General features: G+C 48.0%; 1 protein-coding gene across 4 annotated transcripts in view; it reads left to right on the top strand.

Annotated features, from left to right (window-relative positions):
• LARP1 (La ribonucleoprotein 1, translational regulator) overlaps window positions 1-25,729 on the top strand; it is a 118,182-nt gene extending 92,453 nt beyond the window's left edge. For 3 of the 4 annotated variants that reach the window (XM_068278348.1, XM_068278350.1, XM_068278351.1), the window contains 10 exons: window positions 2,393-2,565; window positions 5,856-6,242; window positions 14,789-14,912; window positions 16,364-16,569; window positions 17,731-17,837; window positions 19,610-19,767; window positions 19,854-19,998; window positions 21,819-21,928; window positions 23,396-23,523; window positions 24,914-25,729. In XM_068278348.1, coding sequence (XP_068134449.1) covers window positions 2,393-2,565; window positions 5,856-6,242; window positions 14,789-14,912; window positions 16,364-16,569; window positions 17,731-17,837; window positions 19,610-19,767; window positions 19,854-19,998; window positions 21,819-21,928; window positions 23,396-23,523; window positions 24,914-25,123 — 1,748 coding nt within the window. In that variant the 3' untranslated portion in view covers window positions 25,124-25,729. The remainder of the gene's footprint in view (window positions 1-2,392; window positions 2,566-5,855; window positions 6,243-14,788; window positions 14,913-16,363; window positions 16,570-17,730; window positions 17,838-19,609; window positions 19,768-19,853; window positions 19,999-21,818; window positions 21,929-23,395; window positions 23,524-24,913) is intronic. The other variant, XM_068278349.1, reaches the window with a different exon arrangement.
• Window positions 25,730-26,315: the final 586 nt, after the last annotated feature.

Raw genomic sequence — 26,315 nt, forward strand, 5'->3', positions numbered from 1 at the left:
AGGCTCTTTGCACACTTGACTTAGTGCGTCGCACCGCGGTGCTCTTCCTCACCCCCCCCCCCCACCCCGCTGCCGCTCATCGCAAAGGACATGCAAATCTGCAAGGGAAGTATCCAAATCGCCGCATTGCCATTGTGGGTGGAGCATTTAAAGCAGACCTGAACTCAGATCTTCTCTCTGCTGTAAAAGATCCGCAACAGCATGATAACCTTTAAACAAAATACGTTTTTGTTACAGCTTATACAAATCCTAAAATAAATCTGCTGATTCATGGAAGCAGATATATTGTTTACAGCCTGTGCCTTTAAATGGGCTTATCTGTCATCTCTGACATAGGCAGTCATGTGGCACAAGGGGAGAGATCAAATTACAACTTGAGAAAAGACACAAATTAGGGGGAATTAGACAGCCTAAACTTTGAATACATACAGGGTGCATGTCTGTTTTCCTTCTGTCCTGTGCAAGAGTTCAGGTCCACTTTAAAGTGATTGGCACAATGAAAGCAGGACCTCAAAGTGCAGTTTTCTAAGCCGTTAGTTTTACTTCTATAAAACTGTATCAGAAATGTTTTCAATACCCCAGCGTAGCAAGAGACGTTCTGTACCGGATCGCCTACTGAGTTATATTGAGAGCTAGTTTAGCATTGTGCGTCGCTTGTCAAAGCCTCGATTGTTCCGGGGAAATACGATAGGTTAATATCAGCAAGTATTTCACAGCCAAGGGAGGCCGGACATTATTACATACAGATGGCTCCTTATTGGCTTTGAGTGTTAGGCTAATGCGTGCTTCTAGGAACTGTGGATTAAGTGAGAACTCTGGGCTTAAGTAGTTTATCAGGGAAAAAAAAAAAATAAAAAAAAATATATATATATATATATATATATATATATATATATATATATATTATATATATATATATATAATATGTGTATATTATATATATATATATATATATAATATATATATATATTATATACACACACAGCTTTAAAGTCTCTGTGAAAGTGGACCTGAACTCAGAACTTCCTCTCTGCTCTGAGATAAGCAACAGCATAATAACTGTTAAAGAAAAACACTTCTTTGTTACAGCTGATATAAATCTGCATTTTGTCTACTTCCTGCTTTCACGGAAGCAGACACAGGGTTAACATACTGTGTTTACGAATTGGCTCTGCCGAGGGAGCCAGCTGCCACAGCTGAGGGATCAAATTACAGTTGTGATTAGTCACGGATGAGGAGGAATTAGACAGGCTAAAGTAAACTCTCAATACATACAGGGTGCATTTCTCTGTTTTCCTTCTGTCCTGTGCAAGAGTTCAGGTCCACTTTAAGAAAAATGTATAGCGTTTAGCAGTGAACCCCTCTGCTCCCAGCGACTTGGTATTGGAAAGTGACTTCATGATTCAATTGACTTCTTGCTTCCAGTGTAGGGTCAATAAAGGTCTAATTAAAAAAATAAATAAATAAAAAAAGATACATACTTACCTGGAGGGAAGGCTCTGGGTCCTGTAGAACCTGGCTGTTCTTCTCTCGGGGTGTCCGCGTTCCCGCTCAGGATCCCCTCAGGCCCCGTTCACACTGCACGCGTTTCCATCCGCGTTTCGGGAACGCGTGCGGAAGGCCGACACGCACGACATCAGACAGTGCATAGACAGCGCTGTCTGATGTTCACACTGCATGCGTTCCGGGCCAGTGCGGTCCGGGAATGCACGCTGCACGCATTTTTTGCAGAAACTCACGGCTGACCCATTCACTTCAGTGAGGCCACGTTCACATTAGCAAACGCGGATGGCCATGCAATCGGAACGCAACGCATACAAATGCATGCCTTTCGCTTTTGTATGCGTTGCATGGCTAATTCCATTCCATTCATGCCTCTGTGTCCCCCACCGCACTTTATCGCTGTCTCAGAGGTAAACACGAGGGAGGGATTCCCTGTTCAAAATGCCCGCCAGGGGCGTTCCTGCAGGGTTTCCAGAGCTGTTATTGGGTAGCTCTTCCTGGCCACGCCCCCTGCCGCTCTCCCTGCCTCTCTGCGCGCTAGTGAGAGGATTGATCTCTCATCCCAGCGTCGTTTGCTATAGGTCATGAAAGTGAGCCATTGCGGCCCTCAGGAGCGGATTGGAGCAGCGTTTTCTGCGGCTACCTGATCCGCTCAGCCCCATGGATCAGGTAGCCTACTTTAAAAAAAAAAAAAAAATTGAGCCAACCTCTGGCTCTCATTAAACTGTTACATATTTTTATCGTAACGACTTTTCACTTGTCCGGGAGTCCGGATCTTTGTAGTAGGCTTTCTTTTCGTCTGATGTAGCTTTTCTTGCAGATTTGATGCTGTAATCCTGTATGACCTCCCTGCAGTTGAATTTACGTTTTTCACAATTTTCCTCTTTAGAATCTGCCCCAGGCTCGCCGCGGACCTCCAGCCCTCCCGTACCTTCCAAGTCAGAGGAAGTTTCCAACTTGAAGACCATGCCAAAAGGGCTTTCTGCCAGTTTACCAGACCTGGACTCCGAAAGCTGGATAGAAGTCAAGAAAAGGCCACGACCTTCTCCAGCCAGGACAAAGGTCAGACCTGGGGGTGGTCGGTATACATACCGCGACATGGGGGTGGGAGCAGCCTAATAGGAAGGCAGCGTCCAGCCTGCCAGACCGTGTCATTCTCTGACTCTTAAGGCCCGGTTCACATTAGCGTTCGCTGTCCGGATTCGCTGGCCCGGATCCGGACCGTATAATGTACAAACGGAATGGACATTCGGCATAGCAATGCAAATTCTATGCAGCTGTACACACGCGTCCGTTCAGTACGGACCGTAGCCGGATCAGATCCGGACTCCGGACACTTTTCCAACATGCGCTATTTTTTGGGTCCAGGTCATCCGGCTGACGCACCCGGACCGGAGCCTGACTGCACCATCCGGCAATAGAAACCTATGGGAAACGGAAAGCACAGAACACACTGGCTATAAAAACCTGACGTTCTACCCCACTTCCTATGCGTTTTCTATGGCGGCCATTTTGGATGGGGGCACATGGGCCCAGCATTTCTGGAGTGGAGCAGCAGTGACTTTGTGCTGGAGCTGTTTGGCAGTATGCCGGAGGTGGAGGTGAGGCCCTACACAGCGGAGGACCTGATTCTACAGGTGCACCTTCTGCTGACCTCCCAGACCCCAACAATATTTATATAGTTTATCTTTTACCAAACGGATCCGGATCGCAGCCGTATTCATACCTGATTGAAAACGTATGCAAACGGACCTGATCCGGATAGGAACCGTACGGGTCCGGTCCGGACATCCGGTCCATTTTTTCCCAAAAACGCAAGTGTGAATGGGGCCTTAGACTGTGGGTTTAAAGAATTAATAATCGCTACAAATTATTTTCAGCAGATTGACTAGATAATGATGGCTTCACCCAGACATCAAAAAAGGACTCCTGAAATGAGAGGTATATGGAAGCTGCCATATTTATTTCTTTTTAAACCATACCAGTTGCCTGGCTGTTCTGCTGATCCTCTAATACTTTTAGCCAGAGACCCTGAACAAGCATGCAGCAGATCAGGTGTTCTTGACATTGTCAGATCTGACATTACCCGCATGCTTGTTTCTGGTGTGATTCAGACACTGCTGCTGCCAAATATATCATCAGAGCTGCCAGGCAACTGGTATTGCTTAAAAGGAAATAAATGTCAGCCTCCACATAACGCTCTCTACAGTTGTCCTTTAAAGGGCCACTCCAACGAAAAAAGTAAGCAGATAAAATCTGTCTGAACTGACAGGGTATGGACTAGTCAATCTCCTCATGGGGGATTCTCAGATGTTTCTTTGTTTTTTTAATGAGGAAATCCAGTGAAAATAATGAACTGACAGGGCTTGGACTTGAACTCCAGTGAAAATAATGTAATAAGAAGTGTTTCATTTTTACAATAGTTATGTACAAATTATTTAGTCAGTTTTTGCCCATTGTAAAATCTTTTAAATCCCTGATTTACATTCTGACATTTATTACATTGTGACATTTTTACTGCTGGCAGGTGATGTAGCTGCTGCATGTTTTTTTGGCAGTTGGAAACAGCTGTAAACAGCTATTTCCCACAATGCAGCAAGGTTCACAGACCAGAAACTGCGAGTACCACGGTCCTCAGTTTCTTGTGGGAGGGGTTTCACCACAATATCAGTCATACAGCGCCCCCTGATGGTCTGTTTGTGAAAAGGAATAGATTTATCATGTAAAAGGGGGTATCAGCTACTGATTGGGATATAGTTCAATTCTTGGTCGGAGTTTCTCTTTAACAAGCATTTCCTGAACGGCAGTTTAACTGCCAAAATAGTAAGATGCCAGCCTCCCTAATCACTTACACACTATTTCGGTACTTAGACTTACCAACCACTGTTCAGAAAATGCCGTTGAAAACAATGAAAATTCAGAGAATCCCCCATGTGGAGATGGACTTGACTAAAACTTGTCGGTTCTTTCAGGTTTTAACTGCTTACTTTTTTTTTTTCTCCCGACCGCCTAACGCCAATCGGCGTCGGGAGGGTGGCAGCCCCAGGACCGTGTAACTCCATTTGGCGGCAAGTCCTGGGGTGGGATTTGCAGGAGATTGCGCACGTATTTTCGCTTGAATGGAGCTCTGTCATCGGTCTCCCAGCAGCGAAAGGCGACTGCCAGCCACAAGGAGACTGTTAGACGGCGAAACCACCTTCTATTTACACTGTACAGCGCTACGATCTATGGCAACGCTGTACTGGGGACAGCCGTGTCACTTGGCTGTCCCCTGGGGAGGCACACGAGCGATCGGCTCTCATAGGCTGTTGACAGCTGATCACTGCGAGGGGGGGGGGGGGGGGGGCGAGGAAAAAAGAAATAGGTAATGGTAATTAAAATAAATAAACAACCCAGCAGCGATCAAACGCTCACAGTTGAGCTTGGATTGATCCAGTTCGTGGGATTGCGGTATAGGGGAGGAGGGTGGGTTTGCGGGATAGGGGGAAGGTGGGTTTGCGGGATAGGGGGAGGGTGGGATTGCGGTATAGGGGGAGGAGGGTGGGATTGCGGTATAGGGGGAGGAGGTTGGGATTGCGGTATAGGGGGAGGGTGGGATTGCGGTATAGGGGGAGGAGGTTGGGATTGCGGTATAGGGGGAGGGTGGGATTGCGGGATAGGGGGAGGGTGGGATAGGGGGAAGGTGGGATTGCGGGATAGGGGGAAGGTGGGATTGCGGGATAGGGGGAAGGTGGGATTGCGGGATAGGGGGAAGGTGGGATTGCGGGATAGGGGGAGGGTGGGATTGCGGGATAGGGGGAAGGTGGGATTGCGGGATAGGGGGAAGGTGGGATTGCGGGATAGGGGGAAGGTGGGATTGCGGGATAGGGGGAAGGTGGGATTGCGGGATAGGGGGAGGGTGGGATTGCGGGATAGGAGGAAGGTGGGATTGCGGGATAGGGGGAAGGTGGGATTGCGGGATAGGGGGAGGGTGGGATTGCGGGATAGGGGGAGGGTGGGATTGCGGGATAGGGGGAAGGTGGGATTGCGGGATAGGGGGAAGGTGGGATTGCGGGATAGGGGGAAGGTGGGATTGCGGGATAGGGGGAAGGTGGGATTGCGGGATAGGGGGAGGGTTGGATTGCGGGATAGGGGGAGGGTGGGATTGCGTATAGTGGGCGTGACGCTCGGGGATAGGGTGTCTCTGCCGATGGTTTTTTTTTTTTGTATGTTGGAATGTGATTCAGCTCGCCTATACAGCTTGCATGTTGGCGGTAGGATGACACTGTACTCTCCCCATCACTGACTGTTCCTTACTTTTGCAGCTCCGGGGAGGTTTGGCCGATTTATTAATGCCTCTCTTACTGTCCTAGAAGCCGGAGGATGTGAAGTCCCCGCTGCAGGCGGCCCCCCCTTCCGTCACCCCGCAGAAGCCCTCCAAGGACCAGGACGAGCCGGAGGAGCTGGACTTCATGTTCGACGAGGAGATGGAACAAATGGACGGACGCAAGAACACCTTCACGGATTGGTCGGACGAGGACTCAGATTTCGAGATCGACGATCGGGATGTGAACAAAATCCTGATCGTCACGCAGACCCCGCCTTGCCTGCGGAAGCACCCCGGAGGAGACCGCACCGGCAACCACACGTCCCGGGCCAAAATGAGCTCCGAATGGGCCAAAGTGATTAACGACGGCCTGTTCTACTACGAGCAGGACCTGTGGACGGAGACGTTCGAGCCGGAGTATTCCCAGATCAAGGTGAGACGTCTTCCCAATGTCCATAGTGTGTGCACTCCAGCCCAGCACACACGGCAGATGTTTGTGGCTCAAAATGATTGTTTGGGGTGAATGATTGTGCATAATACAGAGTAGAGCCTCCGTTACGGAGCACCAACATCGATCGGCTGATAAGTGTGCTCAATGTGAAATATAGGCCTAGCTAATTACTATATCCCACGCTAAATATATCCCATGAACTCTGCATTAAATGTTTAAATACAGTAGAACTATATTACCCATGGGGGAATTGGGAAATCCAGTCTTTAACCACTTAATGACAGGCTGACTTATAAAAGCGTCCTGCTAGAGCCTCTTAGCGGCTCCAGGACGTTTTTATAAGTCAAACAGTGCTGCTGTTGCTGTGCGCGTGCACAGGTGCGCGCTCCCGCGCACGTGAAAATTTTGGAGAAATAAACGCCATAGAGAAAAAATACACCTTTATTTCCAAATAATATATTGTCACCATACTTTGTACTAGGGACATAATTAAAATCTTGTGATAACCAGGACAAATAGGCAGATAAAATGTGTGGGTTTTATATACAGTAGCAGAGTTTATATTAAAACTATAGGGGATGAAATTGGAGAAAGTGTATTTTAATTTTTTCCTTGTTTTTCCCCTTTAAAATGCATAGAAAATATATCTGTGTCTAATCACAAGTTGTAATCTGATCTCTCCCCTGTGTCACATGACTGCAGAGATGGCAAATAAGCTCATTTGAAAGCACAGGATGTTAACCTTATGTCTGCTTCCATGAAAACAGGAAGTACAAAGTGCAGATTAATTTTAGGATTTGTTCAGCTGTAACAGACATTTTTTTTTGTTTTAAGGTTATTATGCTGTTGCATATCTTTTAGAGCAGAGAGGAAGTTCGGAGTTCATGTTTGCTTTAAAGAAAAACATTTCTTTGTTACAGCTGGTACAAATCCTGCAATAAATCTGCAGTGTGTCTAGTTCCTGCTTTCATGGATGCAGACATATTGTTAACATCCTGCGCTTACAAATTAGTTGCTCTGCCGAGGCAGCCAGCTTTATTGCGCATGCTCGTAACTTACTTGCACATGCTCAGTCTCTGTTTTCCCACGGTGGGAACCTGGCCACAAGAAATGTATTCAACAAGTTTCTGCCATAGGTATAAAGAGAACCTGCTCTGGATCGTTGGGCTGTAGGAGGAGCCAGGAAGCCTCAGGACTTCCCAGAGGCTTCTTACTAGCTAACGTTTCCTTTTTCACTTCAGGTGCTCTTTAAAGAGAACCAGAGCTGGGTTCTAAGAATTCTATTAGCATACAGTGGCTGGGTCTGCATATAATGCCCAGCCTCTATACAGCCCCCCCCCCCCCCCCCCATAAATCACACAGCCGTGCTAGTGACATCGCTAGCCGGCTGTTTACATCCACGCTGTCACTCTCGCCGCTTCCTCGCCTCCTCTGTCGCCACTCACCGCCTGCGTCCCTTTCCTCCCCGCTGATTGGAGGGAAGGGACGCAGGCGAGGATCGGCGACATAGAGGAGACGGGGTAAATGGAAAAGGAATGAGAATTGGCTCTTAGGTGCATGAGAAAGACGAACAACATTTTATTAATGACAATCACATATACATGCAAAATTGATGCAAAAACACAAAACCGAAGACCCTATAAACCCCCCCCCCCCCCACAATTAAACCCATAAAAATTCTCCCCACACGCTAGACCAACACCAAAAAAGGGGGGCTGCAGTCCCCAGTATGGCAAACTCTAGGATTCCTGTGCTCCAGAGGAGGGCAAAAGATGATGCTGATGAAAAAATGTGGCTGTAATCACAATGGCACATAGATGATGAAGTTCATAACAGCCAGTAACAGCTGATGAATGGCATATGATGGCAAACCGGTGTTAATATGTTAATGATCAATAGATGCAGGTAATAGCAGCCATGCAAGAAGCGCTGTAAATAGTTCAGATGCAGAAAAATCTGGCTGTTAGCTTATTGGAGGCAAGAAGACAGCAAAAAACACCAATGACAACCTCCATGGTGGATATAGAACAGGCTGTTGACAAGATGTTCAGCAAAGCGAAGCAGTAGATGTGTGTGGCACATGCAAGGAAAATCCCTCAATCGCAGGGCATGGACTAATTGCAGATGAACAACAGGCAAACAAGATTATCCATCGATCAAATAGCGACATCAAACAGTCCCCCAATCGCAGGGTATGAATGCACTGTAAACGTGCTGGATGGAGATGTCATATAGTTACCAGTCCCTTGAGTGGAGGGTTCACACAGTGGTGCAGTTGGAACCTTGAATTGCCATAGGTGCCATGTGTAGCCAGCAAAGTGTCCTCCAAGTAGCACAGTGGTCCCAATGGTGTGGAAGCTGAGGAGCGCTGTCAGGAGAAGCCTGACATGTTTCGCCGCAACTAGCGTCTTTTTCAAAGGCAGACAGCGGAGACATGTGTGGACGCCATAATGGCGTCCATAAATACTAACCGCGGCTGCGCAGCTCCGCCTGCCCGCCCCCCAAAAACAACCCCGTCATCACCACACGCCCACCAAGAGACGTGTGGGCGGCGAACATCCGGAGCGCAAATGCGCTCCAATCGACACCATGCCGGAAGTGCCCTGTGACACACGGCAGAAGGCGTCCAAGGAGTCGCCGCCCATTGGGGAGGACGGGGAAAGAGGGGACAGGCAGGCAAAACAGCGCAGCCGCAGCCAGCGTGGGGAAATGTCAGAAAGCACACAATTCCCTCCCCCCCTTCTTCCTCTGTGCCTTCCAAGCAACCAACCGTAGGGGCCCATACATCCCTGGCTCCTTTAACCCCCCTTTTTGGGGTCGCGTTCTCGTTTCAGGGCTTTTCTTTAACTGTAGCTTCTTTTTTACTGGCCAATTTATTTACTGATGGGGGGTTTCATTCATGATACCCCCACAGTGGTATGTTTTCCTATATGAGTGGGTTTCTCTCCATCTCCCATATATATGTATATTTGGCTGTGATTCGCCTGCGCGCGCGGATGCCCGCGTCCGCGGACATGGTGTGCCCGGATTTTCTGGGATGCCATCGTCTGCTGTCGCGTATTTCCGCGCTTGTGGGGTTATTTATGATCAAGTGTCATTTTTATATAACTATCACCCCTGTAGGTGTCCAGGGCATGGGCACGAAAGATGGGGGTGTTTATTGATATCCTTTCTTTGTTTTTCATATTTTTGTATATCTGCTGTTCAATTGTGTGCTTTCTGACATTTCCCCACGCTGGCTGCGGCTGCGCTGTTTTGCCTGCCTGTCCCCTCCTTTCCCGTCCTCCCCAATGGGCGGCGACTCCTTGGACGCCTTCTGCCGTGTGTCACAGGGCACTTCCGGCATGGTGTCGATTGGAGCGCATTTGCGCTCCGGATGTTCGCCGCCCACACGTCTCTTGGTGGGCGTGTGGTGATGACGGGGTTGTTTTTGGGGGGCGGGCGGGCGGAGCTGCGCAGCCGCGGTTAGTATTTATGGACGCCATTATGGCGTCCACACATATGTCTCTGCTGTCTGCCTTTGAAAAAGCCGCTAGTTGCGGCGAAACATGTCAGGCTTCTCCTGACAGCGCTCCTCAGCTTCCACACCATTGGGACCACTGTGCTACTTGGAGGACACTTTGCTGGCTACACATGGCACCTATGGCAATTCAAGGTTCCAACTGCACCACTGTGTGAACCCTCCACTCAAGGGACTGGTAACTATATGACATCTCCATCCAGCACGTTTACAGTGCATTCATACCCTGCGATTAGGGGACTGTTTGATGTCGCTATTTGATCGATGGATAATCTTGTTTGCCTGTTGTTCATCTGCAATTAGTCCATGCCCTGCGATTGAGGGATTTTCCTTGCATGTGCCACACACATCTACTGCTTCGCTTTGCTGAACATCTTGTCAACAGCCTGTTCTATATCCACCATGGAGGTTGTCATTGGTGTTTTTTGCTGTCTTCTTGCCTCCAATAAGCTAACAGCCAGATTTTTCTGCATCTGAACTATTTACAGCGCTTCTTGCATGGCTGCTATTACCTGCATCTATTGATCATTAACATATTAACACCGGTTTGCCATCATATGCCATTCATCAGCTGTTACTGGCTGTTATGAACTTCATCATCTATGTGCCATTGTGATTACAGCCACATTTTTTCATCAGCATCATCTTTTGCCCTCCTCTGGAGCACAGGAATCCTAGAGTTTGCCATACTGGGGACTGCAGCCCCCCTTTTTTGGTGTTGGTCTAGCGTGTGGGGAGAATTTTTATGGGTTTAATTGGGGGGGGGGGGGGTTTATAGGGTCTTCGGTTTTGTGTTTTTGCATCAATTTTGCATGTATATGTGATTGTCATTAATAAAATGTTGTTCGTCTTTCTCATGCACCTAAGAGCCAATTCTCATTCCTTTTCTATTTAGCCATTCATTTTCGTTGGCATGTGCATGAGTGAGACTTCCTTGCGAGGTTTATAATAATAATTTTTGTATAGTCTTTATAATACCCTATTTGACGCTGCCCTTAACTTCGAGAGATTGTTTATTAGAGGAGACGGGGGAGCGGCGAGAGTGACACTCAAAGGTAAACAGCCTGCTATTGACACGTTGCGTGTTGCTAGCACGGCGTTTGATTTTAGGGGGGCAGCAGAGTGCAGGGGGACCTTTGGGGAAGACAGCATACCAACAGAGGCTGGGCATTATATGCAGACCCAGCCTCTGTGTGCTAATAGGAGGACCCACCTCAGGTTCTCTTTAAAGCTTTAGCAACCCTTTCTGGATTTGTCATTATTGTATTTGGAGCTCCTATACATTACTCACGTGATCTCCTTATTTGAAGCTGCTGTCCTCTAGAAGCATACATCCAAAAAGAGCGCCAGGAAATTTGGGCACAGGTGAAGCCACAAAAAACGCTATTGCAAATTTCCTGCTGGCGTTATTCCCCCTCCAGGCTGCCATGGACTCAAAAGAAAGGTGCAATTTGGCAGCTAGCGGCTGAATTGCAACGTTTATTTCATAATTTGTGCTCTGCTTGCTCTCTGAGGGCCACTATAGCCGTAATTTACATTACAGCCTATGGCGGTGCGCAAATGTCTGACAGCAGCCTCTAGAAAAGTCTGCCACATGCCCCAGAGATCTGTGCAATCGGCATAAAGCTCCCAATGTTCCACTGCACAAAGTAATGACGTTCATCCATGTTCAGGGGCTATTACTAAAAGTATTAGAGGCAGAGGATCGGCAGGACAGTCAGGCACTTTGCATTGCTTAAAAGGAAATCTATGACCTCCATATACCTCTCAGGTCAGTTATCCTTTAAATCATATTTGTAAATGGTGTGAAAACTTTTCACCCCAAAATACTCATCCTTAGTCAGGGTTTCCTCCCCAAAATACACGATTTGGCAGCAATTTTTTTTCCACTACAGCTAAAAAACAATTCCTTCAAAACTGAAACCTTAACTTTAGAAAGCACTCCTTAACTTAGTGGATCCAAGATGAACTTTTACTCATTGCATAGTTGTGTTCCTTTCATATAGTTTATAGGGCATTCCTCAAGCCAACAAGCCAAATACTTTTTTCTTTTGTTTTAATATTCTAATTCCCTATAAACTAAACAAGCCTCTCCCAGAGCTACTTTTGTGCCTTGGCAATGTAGCAAGGGCTTATGGGAGCTCAGTCTGGGCAGGAGGTGGAGGAGGTTAGTAGCCAGAGATTTCAGAGGCGAGGAGGCGAGGGGACTGAATTTACACACAGGCAAGCTGATAGCATCTCCAGCCCTCAGCCTGTGACAATGTTTACAAACAACATGGCTGCTGTCGTATCACAGGAATAATCATAAACTGTTGAAGCTGTTTTCAGCTAAATTTGCTGTGTAAACTATCTGAACTTTAGATAAGATATATACACAAGTTACTTGTTGTTAGGTTTCCATCTCGGATCCGCTTTAAGGACAGAATCCTTTTTTTAATTTTTGCCTAAAAGTAAATTGCAAAGGGCCAGTTTACATTGGGCGCTTTACCTTGTCCTCAAATCTTGCAATTTGCCGCAATCCAACACAATTCGTGCTTGTGATTCCCGTTCAATAGAACAAGAATCACAGCGCGATCGCCCCCAAAACTCTGCATGCAGCGTGTTTTGATTAATTGCAAACGCAATGTGAATGATTCCATAGGGATACCTTACCAGCAGCGCTTTGCTGTTCGCCGGCAATCAGCAAAGCGCTGAAAAAACACCCCACTAAATGCTTTATCACCATGGTGATAACAGTAAAAACTAGTGAATTAGTGGCTATTTTCTAATATTTGACATTTTACATCAGAAAGTTGAGAAATTAATTGTGTATGTGTTTATGTATGTAGATAGATATATCTCACACACATAGCAATTGTATATAGGAGGGCCGGTATAACTCCTAGGCCTCAGCCACCTCTTGATTTTTGTCCCTGCCCCATAAAGGCAGTCATGTGACACTGGCAGTCATGTGACACTGGCAGTCATGTGACACTGGCAGTCATGTGACACTGGCAGTCATGTGACACTGGCACCTGTTGTCAGGTCACAGCAGGTTCCAGGCCCAGCAGTGCAGGTAGTGTGGCTGAGCCCTGTGACCTCTCTGGGCACATTCTAGGCAGGGGGTGTGACCTGTGTAGTGACTGTTCGGAGCCTCACTGGAAACTACACACTACTCAGGTGAGGAGAACACTATGCTAGCAATTACTGAGAAGGCAGTCAGTAGTTTTTTAATGCATTACAAATTGTGTGGTAAGTTTTTATTCAGAAGCTTTTTTTTTTTTTTACTACCGTAGTTCTCATGCATAATACTTGTAAACTTGATGAATGTGTAAACTTGTCTGTTCAGGTGGTGATTGTCATTACCTTCCCTCCCAGGGTCCTTGTCTGCCCACTTTCTCCGTCCCCCTTTGTGGCCTGTTTGTCCCCCTCTTTGCCCTCCTGTGTCTTTATCCCCCTCTCTGCCCTCCTGTGTTTTGCTCTGTCCCCCTATGTGGCCATTGTGTCTCTCTCTGTCCCACTCTGTGGCCTGCTTGCCCCCCTCTCTGCCCTCCTGTTTTTCTGTCTCCCTTTGTGGCCTGTTTGTCCCCCTCTCTGCCCTCCTGTTTCTTTCTGTCCCCCTCAGTGGCCTTCTTGCCCCCCTTTCTGCCCTCCTGTGTCTTTCTGTCCCCCTTTGTGGCATGTTTGTCCCCCTCTCTGCCTTTCATTGTCTTCCTGTCCCCCTTTGTAGCCTGTGTCCCCCTCTCTGCCCTCCTGTGTCTTTCTGTCCCCTTGTGGCCTGCTTGCCCCCCTCTCTGCCCCCCTCTGCCCTCCTGTGCCTTGCTCTGTCCCCCTCTGTGGCCTGTTTGTCCCCCTCTCTGCCCTCCTGTGCCTTGCTTTGTCCCCCTCTGTGGCCTGCTTGACCCCCTCTCTGCCCTCCTGTGCCTTGCTCTGTCCCCTTTGTGGCCTGTTTGTCCCCCTCTCTGCCCTCCTGTGCTTTGCTCTGTCCCCTTTGTGGCCTGTTTGCCCCCTTCCTGCCTCCTGAGCCTTGCTCTTTCCCCCTTTGTGGCCTGTTTGTCCCCCTCTCTGCCCTCCTGGGCCTTGCTCTGTCCCCCTCTGTGGCCTGTTTGTCCCCCTCTCTGCCCTCCTGTGCCTTGCTCTTTCCCCCTTTGTGGCCTGTTTGTCCCCCTCTCTGCCCTCCTCTGCTTTGCTCTGTCCCCCTCTGTGGCCTGTTTGTCCCCCTCTCTGCCTCCTGTGCTTTGCTCTGTCCCCTTTGTGGCCTGTTTGCCCCCTTCCTGCCTCCTGAGCCTTGCCCTCCCCCCCCCCCCCCCTTTGTGACCGTTTGTCCCCCTCTCTGCCCTCCTTTGTCCCCTTCACTGCCCGTGTATAGTTAATATGTAAAGCCGCAGCACCGGCACACCTGGTCCAGAGGTTCCAGCGGCGATTGCAGACCTCTCCCTTCCCGCACAGCTCCCCCTAGAGACTGCTTCACCTTGTGTTCCCTGTAAGGTGTCCATACATGGTTAGATTGCATACAATGTGGCAAACAGATCAAGGCCTCTCTGTTCTGCATCCTGCCGTATAGGACACACACAGATTTTCAATAGCGTTTGCCATGTAATCAATTGCACTGCAATGTTGCACTGTTCTAAACAGTGTAACGCTATGGGCCTTGGGCTACCACCGCTTCTGGTTGATTTAAATTTACTGTCATGTCAGATGGTGATTTAGATAGATTTTAGCCCAGTACCAATCGAAATTACGATTGATTCAGCTTGTTACTTCATAAATAATCAGCAGATTCAGTCCTAGGGAGTGAATTTGCGGGTAAATATTGATGCCTGTATGGCCAGCAGTAACACAATGCCCAGGAATGTTGCAGTAAGCAGATAGGACAACAGTCTGTATAACCAACAGTACCTCTGAGCCTATGTACCAAGACTGGAGAGGTATATGCAGCGGCTCCAGACGTGGATGATAGTGTCAGCCTTACTGATGCATTCAGCTCCATGCCGTTTCCACGTTCAACGTTATTATCTTTTCATTTCAGCAAGAGGTCGAGAACTTCAAAAAGGTGAACATGATCAGCCGAGAACAGTTCGACACCTTAACGCCAGAGCCACCCGTGGATCCCAACCAGGAAGTACCGCCGGGACCACCAAGATTCCAGCAAGGTAATTACGCTATAAGATACCACCTAGATAACTATTATAGAGGCTTGTGAGGGTCATAGAACAAGTTGTTGTGGTTATTATTTAGCATTTATAGCGCCAACATCTTCCGCAGCGCTGTACAGAGTATATTGTCTTGTCACTAACTGTCCCTCAGAGGTGCTCACAATCTAATCCCTACCATAGTCATATGGATCGTGTAGTATATGTACAGTATTGCATTCTAGGGCCAATTTAGAGGGAAGCTAATTAACGTAATTGTATGTTTATGTGATGTGAGAGGAAACCGGAGTGTCTGGGGGAAACCCACACAGACACGGGGAGAACATACAAACTCCTTGCAGATAGTGCCTTGGCTGGGACTCAAACCAGGGACCCAGCGCTGCAAGACGAGAGCGCTAGCCACTACGCCACCAATGCTGTCCAATTTGCAAGATGTTACAAACATTACACCTTCTCAGAGTGCTGCTTTTGCCTAATCTCCCATAATTGCTGATCCTCTGGGCAGACTGCTTTGTCTTCCTCCTGGAAAAGTTTACAGGTCCGGCAAGTCTAAATAGAATATCCTAGCCGGTGGATCTGCAGGACCTGCAGGGATTGGACATGTTTCAGACGCTAAAAGCAAACTTGGAATGAATGCAGAAATGTCGGTAAACAGAATAAGATAGGCTAAAATCAGGATGAAAATGTAGGAAGTGGTGGACTTGCCTCCAGGTGTATGGCACTGATGGTCTATTTTCCAAAACCGTTTTAATTAAGATATAAAAACTCCAAATTGCAACACGTTTCACAAGGATCTCCTGCTTCTTCAGGCTGAAAAAAGCGGCATATCTCGAGAGGTGCAGAGCCTTATCCCACAAGACCACAGATTTTCCCACTTTTTTGCCTGATGCTTCTTTAACATCGGGAAACGCATGCAGGAGCCGATCTCCTGCATGCATTGAATGACCTGCGGCATGCCGTCGGGATGTTGCGGTGCGACGCTGATTAGCGGCGGTAGTTATAATTCTCCGGATGATTAAAAGCTCCCGGGGTGCGTCGAACCGCAGCGCGCCAAAACACAGCGTCTGATGTGAAAGGTAAAATGAAAGACTACGGATGCAGCAAATGAGCTCTAATGTGAAAGAGCCCTAAAGAAGCAGGAGATTCCTGTGAAACGCATAGCAATTTGGAGTGTTTTGTGTATTAAATACAACTGTCTTGAAACCAGATTTTAGTATACCTCATCCTTTTTTCTCACATAGGCCTCAATTCACTAAGCTTATCTCCTGTCTTTAATAACTCTTCTAGAGTTGTTACCATGGTGATAAGGCATGTAGTATTCAGGAAACATTTCACCTCAGGCAAGCCTAAAGTTAACTCTTTAATCCTTAAAATAACTCAAGCAAAAAAAGTGAATAAATATGTTTAAACAATATATGTCCATCCTTTTGTCTTCATTTCCTGATCCACAGTTCCGACAGACGCCTTGGCCAACAAGCTGTTCGGTGCCCCTGAACCCTCCACCATCGCCCGCTCCTTACCGACCACAGTCCCAGAATCTCCGAACTACCGCAACGCCAGGACGCCCCGCACCCCTCGCACACCCCGGTTAAAAGACCCAATAAACACGCCTCGGTTTTACCCCGTAGTGAAAGAGGGCCGGCCGATTGATGCAAAGGTACGCCATGTTTTTGTGCATGCTGTTTGATCTCATTGGTTGTTTGCAGACCTGTAATGAATTGACTTGCCGTGTTCTAACCAATCACCTGCAAGCGGGCGTTCTAGGGCTCCACCCAAAGCAGTACTTTCAGCACCGCTGGAGGAAATAGAATGATGTTAGTGGTCTGATAAGACTTATTCTCCTTCCTCAATCAAAAAGAGCTGGCACATCCAAGGTGAATCTATTGGTTCCATATAAAACATGTAGCTAACGTTTCAGAGCCACGTAGCACCCCATTAGTGATAGGAGAATGAGGTCCAGCAATCCTATTGGCTCATTAGTGATAGGAGAATGCGGTCCAGCAATCCTATTGGCTCATTAGTGATAGGAGAATGCGGTCCAGCAATCCTATTGGCTCATTAGTGATAGGAGAATGCGGTCCAGCAGTGCTATTGGCTCATTAGTGATAGGAGAATGCGGTCCAGCAATGCTATTGGCTCATTGGTAATAGGAGAATGCGGTCCAGCAATCCTATTGGCTCATTAGTGATAGGAGAATGCGGTCCAGCAATGCTATTGGCTCATTAGTGATAGGACAATGCGGTCCAGCAATCCTATTGGCTCATTAGTGAAAGGAGAATGCGGTCCAGCAATCCCATTGGCTCATTAGTGATAGGCGTGATAATGCGGTCCAGCAATCCCATTGGCTCATTAGTGATAGGCGTGATAATGCGGTCCAGCAATGCTATTGGCTCATTAGTGATAGGAGAATGTGGTCCAGCAATGCTGTTGGCTCGTTAGTGATAGAATGCGGTCCAGCAATGCTATTGGCTCATTAGTGATAGGAGAATGCGGTCCAGCAATCCCATTGGCTCATTAGTGATGGGAGAATGTTGGCCAGCAATGCTATTGGCTCATTAGCAGTTAGCGTGCTGTAGGCATAAGAAAGCCATTTGGCAATCCGAATTGCTCATGATAAATGGGAACGAGAATCTCGTCTAGCAATCCTATTGGTTTATGATTAATAATTGAGACAATGTAGCCATTCAGAAAACCCGATACCCTCAGTAGTCCATTTCCCGCCCAAACACTGACCCGTTTCCGGAAGACGATGCCTTGTGTCTGGCATGTGATGATTGGGAATTCTATCCGATATTGACATTGTTTTCCTTGCTTACAGATGCCGAGAAAAAGGAAAACGCGCCACAGTTCTAACCCCCCCATGGAGTGCCATGTGGGGTGGGTGATGGACTCCAGAGAGCATCGACCTCGAACCTCCTCCGTAAGGTGAGACCGTGAAGGCCAGAGCTGGTTCAGTGCAGGTTAGGGATGATCTATGGGATGTCCGAGTTTGTGCAGATTCATGTACATTTTTATGCTACTATATGCAGCTTGACAATGGACCAATCAAGCCCCGCCCAGGTTTAAATTGATTGGTCCATTTTTAAGCTGCATAAGATAATTAAATCTGCCTATTTAACAGCAAGTTGTTTGAGGCCCCCTGCACACTGCAAATCCGATTTGCGATTCCGATTTTCCCAGAATGCTATAAAAATAACGCAGCATGCAGTACCGATTAAAAATCGCATGTTAAAATCGCGTCAAAATCACAAATCTGAATCACATGTAGTGTGCAAGAGCCCTTAATGATATTTGCGCTGCTGGGATAGAATTCAGGGCTTAACTTCAGCTTCACAGACTTGCAGCAGGTAATGTTGGTTTGTATCCCCCTAATGCCGAGAATGACTGCATGTCTCTTGCCTATATGACACGTGTCCTCCTCTGTCTCTTGCCTATGTTACACGTGTCCTCCTCTGTCTCTTGCCTATATGACACGTGTCCTCCTCTGTCTCTTGCCTATGTTACACGTATCCTCTTCTGTCTCTTGCTTATATGACACGTGTCCTCCTCTGTCTCTTGCCTATATGACACGTGTCCTCCTCTGTCTCTTGCCTATATGACACGTGTCCTCCTCTGTCTCTTGCCTATATGACACGTGTCTTCCTCTGTCTCTTGCCTATATGACTGTTACACGTGTCCTCCTCTGTCTCTTGCCTATATGACACGTGTCCTCCTCTCTCTTGCCTATATGACTGTTACACGTGTCTTCCTCTGTCTCTTGCCTATATGACTGTGACACGTGTTCTCCTCTGTCTCTTGCCTGTATGACACGTGTCCTCCTTTGTCTCTTGCCTGTATGACACGTGTCCTCCTCTGTCTCTTGCCTGTATGACACGTGTCCTCTGTCTCTTGCCTATATGACACGTGTCCTCCTCTGTCTCTTGCCTATATGACACGTGTCCTCCTCTGTCTCTTGCCTATATGACACGTGTCCTCCTCTGTCTCTTGTCTATATGACACGTGTCGTCCTCTGTCTCTTGCCTATATGACACGTGTCCTCTGTCTCTTGCCTATATGACACGTGTTCTCCTCTGTCTCTTGCCTATATGACACGTGTCCTCCTCTGTCTCTTGCCTATATGACACGTGTCCTCCTCTGTCTCTTGCCTATATGACACGTGTCCTCCTCTGTCTCTTGCCTATATGACACGTGCCCTCCTCTGTCTCTTGCCTGTATGACACGTGTCGTCCTCTGTCTCTTGCCTATATGACACGGGTCCTCCTCTGTCTCTTGCCTGTATGACACGTGTCCTCCTCTGTCTCTTGCCTGTATGACACGTGTCCTCCCCTGTCTCTTGCCTGTATGACACGTGTCCTCCTCTGTCTCTTGCCTGTATGACACGTGTCCTCCTCTGTCTCTTGCCTGTATGACACGTGTCCTCCTCTGTCTCTTGCCTGTATGACACGTGTCCTCCTTTGTCTCTTGCCTATATGACACGTGTCGTCCTCTGTCTCTTGCCTGTATGACACGTGTCGTCCTCTGTCTCTTGCCTGTATGACACGTGTCCTCCCCTGTCTCTTGCCTATATGACCGTTACACGTGTCCTCCTCTGTCTCTTGCCTATATGACACGTGTCCTCCTCTCTCTTGCCTATATGACACGTGTCCTCCCCTGTCTCTTGCCTATATGACCGTTACACGTGTCCCCCTCTGTTACAGCTCTAACGCCAGCCCGTCGGAGGGCGCCCCCGCCCTGGGCAGCTACGGATGTACGCCTCAATCTTTGCCAAAGTTCCAGCATCCTTCCCATGAGCTACTGAAGGAGAACGGATTCACGCAACACGTCTACCACAAATACCGCCGGCGCTGCCTTAACGGTGAGTGTGGCGCAGCAGCGGAACCGCTGATCGACACCTGCAAGCGTCATGGGGATGGGTTCTCACTTTGTGTGTTTTTTCTCCAGAGAGGAAACGACTAGGAATCGGACAGTCGCAAGAAATGAACACGCTCTTCCGTTTCTGGTCCTTCTTCCTTCGAGATCATTTCAACAAGAAAATGTACGAGGAATTCCGGCAGCTGGCGGTGGAAGACGGGAGAGAGGGGTATAGGTAAGTGGATTCCGAGATAAACTTTTACTCATTGCATAATTGTGTTCCTTACATATAGTTTATAGGGCATTCCTCAAGCCAAATACTTTTTTGTTTTAATACTCTAATTCCCTATAATCTAAACAAGCCACGCCCACAGCTTCTCCAGAGTGCCAAGGCACTCAGTCCCAGGTAGCAAGGGCTTATGGGAGCTCAGTCTGGGCAGGAGGAGGTTACTAGTCAGAGATTTCAGAGGCAGAGGGGAGGAAGAAGGAGGAGAGGGGACTGAATTTGTCACAGGCTGAGGGCTGGAGATGCTATCGGCTTGCCTGTGTGTAATGTGACAAACAGAACATGGCTGCCCTCATTGTATCACAGGAAGAAATAATCATATACTGTTGGAGCAGTTTGCAGCTAGATTTGCAGTGTAAACCATGTATAGACAAGTTACTTGTTATGGTTAGTTTTCATCTGTTATCTGCTTTAAGGTTAGGTGCCCAAAATGAGAATTAAAGGAAATCTAAAGAGAGAAAAAAAATAATAGTAGTTTAACTTATCTGGGGCGCCTTGCAGCCCCCTGGAGTCATTCTGTGCCCACAATGTTCATCAGAGACCCTCCAGTGAACAGCGGCGATGCCCTCAAAGCTGGCCTCCTCATACACGGCAGCATTCTGCGCATGCACATAAAATCGCCACTGCACATGCACAGAACACTCCCAGCGATGAGAGCGCGATCCGGGTGCACACGGCTCTTGGCCTTGCATGCGCAGTAGTCTCCTAATGGCCGCAATCAGCCAGCTTTGAGGTGGTCACCACTGCTTGCTGGAGGGTCTTGGACGAACGTGGTGGGCACACGACTCCAGGGGGGCTGCAAGAAGCCCCAAGTAAGTTTAACTACTTTTCTTTTTCCAGCTGAAATATTCCTTTAAGAGGGTTAACATGAACCCGAGGCGAGGGGTTTATGACGGACGCCATATTTATATCATTTTAAAGAATACTAGTTGAGTCACAACCCTGAAACAAGCATGTGGCTAATTCAGTCCGACTTGAGACAGAGCACCTGATTTGCATGTTTGTTTAGGGTTTGTGGTGAAATATCATCGAATTAAAATCTGTGCCACAACAAGCATTCCCGATTGACGATTTTCGATGAAATATGTTGAATTTATCAATCGAACATACTGAGAAATCTGAGGCCAACATGGTTGATCGGGTGGGCGATAGTAACAGCATACGCTATTTCGGACGAATGCGATGGCTGTGGTTTATGGGCAGCCAGCAGATCTCTCTCCGATCAGAGAGTGATCTGTCTCTTGGTCGATCTGCCCAGACATCATCTAACTTATGGTGCGTACACACTCCATAGTCTAGCAAACGACGTCCGTTAGACCCTCCTGCTGGGCAGACGTTCGGACGATGGTAATCCGCTGACCGGATCTGTCAGAAAGGGTCTTATCAGTCTGCCGACAGACTGTACGCACGTCCTACTGTCAACAGAATGCCCGCCCGGCGGGAGGGTCTGACGAACCCGTCGTTTGAGGAGATCAGACGTGTGTGGTGCCTTTACTTATAAGCAACTTACAGGTTCAGTTTAGATAAGGAGGTTTAAGATTAGGTGAAGATGAGGGAGGGATAAGGTTGGGCAGTAATGAGGGATAAAACACACCTGTATACACACCGGTTTCAACTCTACAGTGTGTACAAAAAGTATGTCGAATTAGTACCCATATGTACTCAAATGCTGTCACATCACAAGAAAAAGTGATATTTGTCACCATCCTGTAATAATACATAAGATCAGGACTTCTCTGCGTTGCTCCATAATGGTCCCTTCCTTTCAGATATGGATTGGAGTGCCTTTTCCGATACTACAGCTACGGTCTGGAGAGGAAATTCAGGGTGGATATTTTCCGGGACTTCCAGGAAGAGACCAGGAGGGACTATGAAACGGGTGAGTCTTTGACACCCTTCAAGAAAACTTGGGCAGCAGAAACCAATGATCTTAAAGGAGTCATCAGTGAATATGAGGAAAGAAAGTGATACTTTCCCGGGGCTTCGTCCAGCCCCAAGATCCCAGTATGTCCCTCGCTGCAGCTCCGCGGTGAGCCGTTCGCCTGTGAAGCATCCCGGTCCCCTGCGATGAGAGGCTGACCTGGTGGCGGTGATAGCGCCACTCGCGCAGTACTGTGCAGCACTTGGAGGTCGGCCTGACGTCATCGCCGGGGACCGGGAGGGAGCTGCGGCGAACGGATGCGGGCAGCGCTGCAGCGAGGGGCATGCTGGGAGCTTGGGGCTGGATGAAGCCCCGGGTAAGTAGCCCTTATTTTCGTTATAATCGCCCTGATGACTCCTTTAACCTCCCTGCCGTTATAAAAAATTGCTGCGCACGGCAGGGAGGGTGTTTTTTGGCATTATTTTTTTTTTTTTTTAGCATGTAGCTAGCCTAGCGCTAGCTACCTGCTTCCCCCCTCCCTGCGGCATCCCCCCGAATGCGCCGATCGCCGCCGGCGCATATACCCATCCGGAAATCCCGTTCAGAGGGAGTCCCGAACCACCCCTCGACGCTGCCTGGCATTGATTGGCCATGCAGCGCACGGGTCTCGGGGGGGGGGGGGGGGGGGGGGGGGGGCGGGTTGCGGCGAATCGGCGCGGAGCGGCGGCGACCGTAAGTTACACGCAAAAAATTATGCAAATCGGCCCAGCAGGGCCTGAGGAATCCTCCGCGGCAGGTTACCCCGAGCTGAGCTCGGGATAACCGGCAGGGAGGTTAAGGGAACTGCAGCTTTGCTTGGAGTGTCCATAGCACCAAGTCACTCCGAGCCAAGCTGCACTTCTCAAGAAATTTGGACGCCTGCTAGTGGCAGAATTGGGCGCTGCCATAGTGCTCAGTGTTTCACTTACCTGGGGCTTCTGCCAACCCCCTGCGGCCATACTGCCCTGGGCCGGTCCTCTACGATCCTCCGTTCTCCCGCCGCCAGCTAGTTTTGTTACCACCGACTTGTAATTCGACAGCAACTGCGCCTCGAGCCACACGTATCTTCGAGTTCCCGCCTGCTATAACGTCCTGCGCTAATAGTGCAGGATGCTATTGCGGGCAGAAACGCAAAGAAAGATGCGCGTGGCCCGGGACGTGCAGTTGCCGTGACAACTGTAACAAAACTAGCTGACGGCGAGGATCGTGGAGGACCGGCGCGGGAAGGCTGCAATGGGCTGGCAGAAACCCCAGGTAAATGAAACGTGTTGTTGTTGTGTTTTCGCTTCAGTTCCCCTTTAGGTTTTGGCTTAGGTCTGACTACAAAATCTCTCCTGTGTTTATTTTGCCTTGCTTGACAACTATAGCGTATGAAATGGATTACTTTTGTATTGCTTTTCTGAGCAGTAATGATCGTTTTCTTAAAATTTGTGTTTTCTTTTTTAGGTCAGCTTTACGGACTTGAGAAATTCTGGGCCTTCTTAAAATATTCTAAAGCCAAAAACCTAGATATCGATCCAAAACTGCAGGAATATCTGAGCAAGTTCCGCCGGCTAGAGGACTTCCGAGTGGATGTGAGTATAGGGCCTGTGCTTCCCGGCTCTGCATACGTGTATAGTCTGGTCACCCCGGTGGATATCTACATCGCTCACCAAGTGACGGGCACGACCAATAAATTCTCATCTATGGGCAGATCTAAGAGACAGATCTCTTTGTTCAAATCTGGCTGGAGAGATATCCATTGTCTGCCCATGCTCTGCGGGTCGATTCCCGATAAGAGTTCAGCATGGAATCTGTCCAGAATCGGCCTAGCGCCAACTGCCCAATGTCCCCAGGTGCCCGCGCTGTGTAAATTCTCACCAGTCCTGCTGCTACGACGACATCTGGCATCCTCCATGGTCACCCTGATTACCGCAAGTGCCTGTGGACTGTGTGACGTCACGCGCCTGGTGCCATGTGGTACAAGCACTCACTTAGTATTTGGGGGGGACAGCAGAGGACAACTGGAGTCGTGCCACCAGGACAGGTGTGAATTTATACAGCATGGGCACCGGGGGGACATTTTACACTCGGTGGTATAGTGGGCAGGGATCTGTCGCACACGCCGATCGTTGTGGCATCGAACGCAGCTACTGCCGCGCAGTTGATCAAGCACTTTCAACCAAGAGTTTCCAGCATGCTCGATTGATGCATTAGACTGATTTTGGCTGGAGATAAATCAAATCCTAGATCGTGCAGACATGATTTGGCACCAATTTTCATCCGATTCAATAAGATCATCAATTGGTCCACAAAATTGCTAAATGTATGGCCACCTTTAGTATCCTATCTACAACAAATGGATGTAGATGCCGTGAACAAGTCATGGGTAAACACTCCTATTTTTAGCTGAGATTTAAACGTCCTTGTGGGAGATTGTATTCGTTTTTGTTTGTGATTTGTTTTTGTTTTTCTTTAAATAGGATTCTACTCCCAAAACTAAAATTTCAGTACTGGCTCTTCGTTACATAAAAGAACATTTGAAAGCATTCTGAAGTGTTTGTAAAATAGTCTTTCACTGCAGAGAGCAGTAGAAGCTTGCTTATCTCTGGTCATCAGCAAAGGCAAGAATCTCCCTGTGCCTGTGTCTTCACTCCGCCCCCTCCTTTTCTGCTGAATAGACAAGTAACCCTGGCAACCGCTGAGTCGCTTCAGCAGAGGGAGGAGTGTGGCAGAGTAAAGACACAGGCTTTATGGATATTGTTGCTTTTTGTCGATGACTGGAGATGAGCAAGCTTATACTGCTCTCTGCAGTGAAAATGATTTTACACACCGGGAATACTTGGGAATGCTTTCAAATGTTTTCTGTAACTAAGAGTAACTAAAAAAAATTTGTTTTGGGAGTATAATAGCAGTTTAAGTCCGTGTCCTTGTTCATGAATCTTCCTTTCACCTTCATAGTTAAATGTCCCTCTTGTCTTTCAGCCCCCAATAGGAGAGGATGGAGGATCCAGAAGACACCCTTCCTTCTCATCAGGCGAGGGTAGGAGGAGATACCCATCACAGTCTTCCAGCAAAGGGTCCGGTCATCAGTCACAATCCGCATCCCACAACCCAACAAAGGAGGACATCAAAGGCCAAAGCCAGCCCCCGACTGTCGCCGCGGATCCCCACACGGCGGGAGGGGGGAAGTAGAGAACATCTAACTGGATAGATAGTCGGAAGGCTTTTGGGGAGGGAACATTAGGGAGGTTTTCCCCAGTGTTGTGGAGGGAGAGGTGATGGTTCAAACTTGGTGTGGATTGCCCTCTACTTCCTAAGGGAGAGTTGACTCTACCATAAACTGAGACTCCTTATCCTGGAGAAAATGGACTCGCTCCCGCGGCTTACCTGCAAGGGTGGGTGGCGAACGCTCTTATCCCACAAAGGAAGAGAATCTTAGTTTGCTTAGGGGTATACAATTTTAGGTTCTTTTATTATTTTTTTTTCCCCTCCTTTTTGTTTTTGTTTTTAGCAGGAACCTGGAGGAAAGGGCTGGAGGAGATGGGAGGCGGAATTTTGTTTTTAATTTTTTTTTGTTTTCTTTTTAAATTATTGAATTTCTGCCCTTCACTCGAAGCAGGGTATAGGACTAATCTCTGCTCAGAATCGCCGAACAGACAAGCAGAATTTTGCTGTTACCGGTTGCGGTGGGGGGAGGGGGCGCAAACCATTTTCATCACCCTTCGTACAAAACAAAACAAACACTTAGCTTTGAAGCTGCGCAATTTTTTTTTCAGTCCAAGCTCTACCCCCCCCCCCCCCCCCCCCCCCCCCCTCCGGTGGTTCTTGGATGGATTCCTCCTCTGGATACAAATCTGAGGATCTAACCATTGTCCACTGGGAGGCGCAACTGCTTTGTCGTGGTCTCCGTAATGCAGCGAATTCTCCGCACGCCCCCCCCCTTGGCGCAAAGCCCGCTGCTTTTTCAACCATAGCCTGCATTGATCTTATTTTTTTTTGTTTCCTTTTTAAAAGATATATATATTTTTATTTGTTTTTTTTTTTTCTTTTTTTTGTTTTATTGTTACTTCAGACTGTGAAAGAGAAAAAAAAACTACAGAAAAAAAACCTTATTAGCAAACAGCTAAATATGAAAATGAAAGAAAAAAAGACTTTTAAAAAAAAAATAAACTGCCTTTACTTTCCCTATCAAATCATACTAAGTGATGATAAGAGTACAAAAAGTTGCCTTATTGTAACCTTGATACTCGCAGAGCGTTGCTTTTTGTGTGGGAGCCAATCGGAAGCAGAGTTTGCAGACGAGGAGACATCACGTGGCAAGGCAACGAATGGGCGGCCTTCATTTCGTTTGGTTGAGACTCCATTTAAGGGAGAAGGCCTTCAA

Source organism: Hyperolius riggenbachi, chromosome 3 (genome assembly GCF_040937935.1).
Source record: "Hyperolius riggenbachi isolate aHypRig1 chromosome 3, aHypRig1.pri, whole genome shotgun sequence".
Classification (NCBI taxonomy): domain Eukaryota; kingdom Metazoa; phylum Chordata; class Amphibia; order Anura; family Hyperoliidae; genus Hyperolius; species Hyperolius riggenbachi.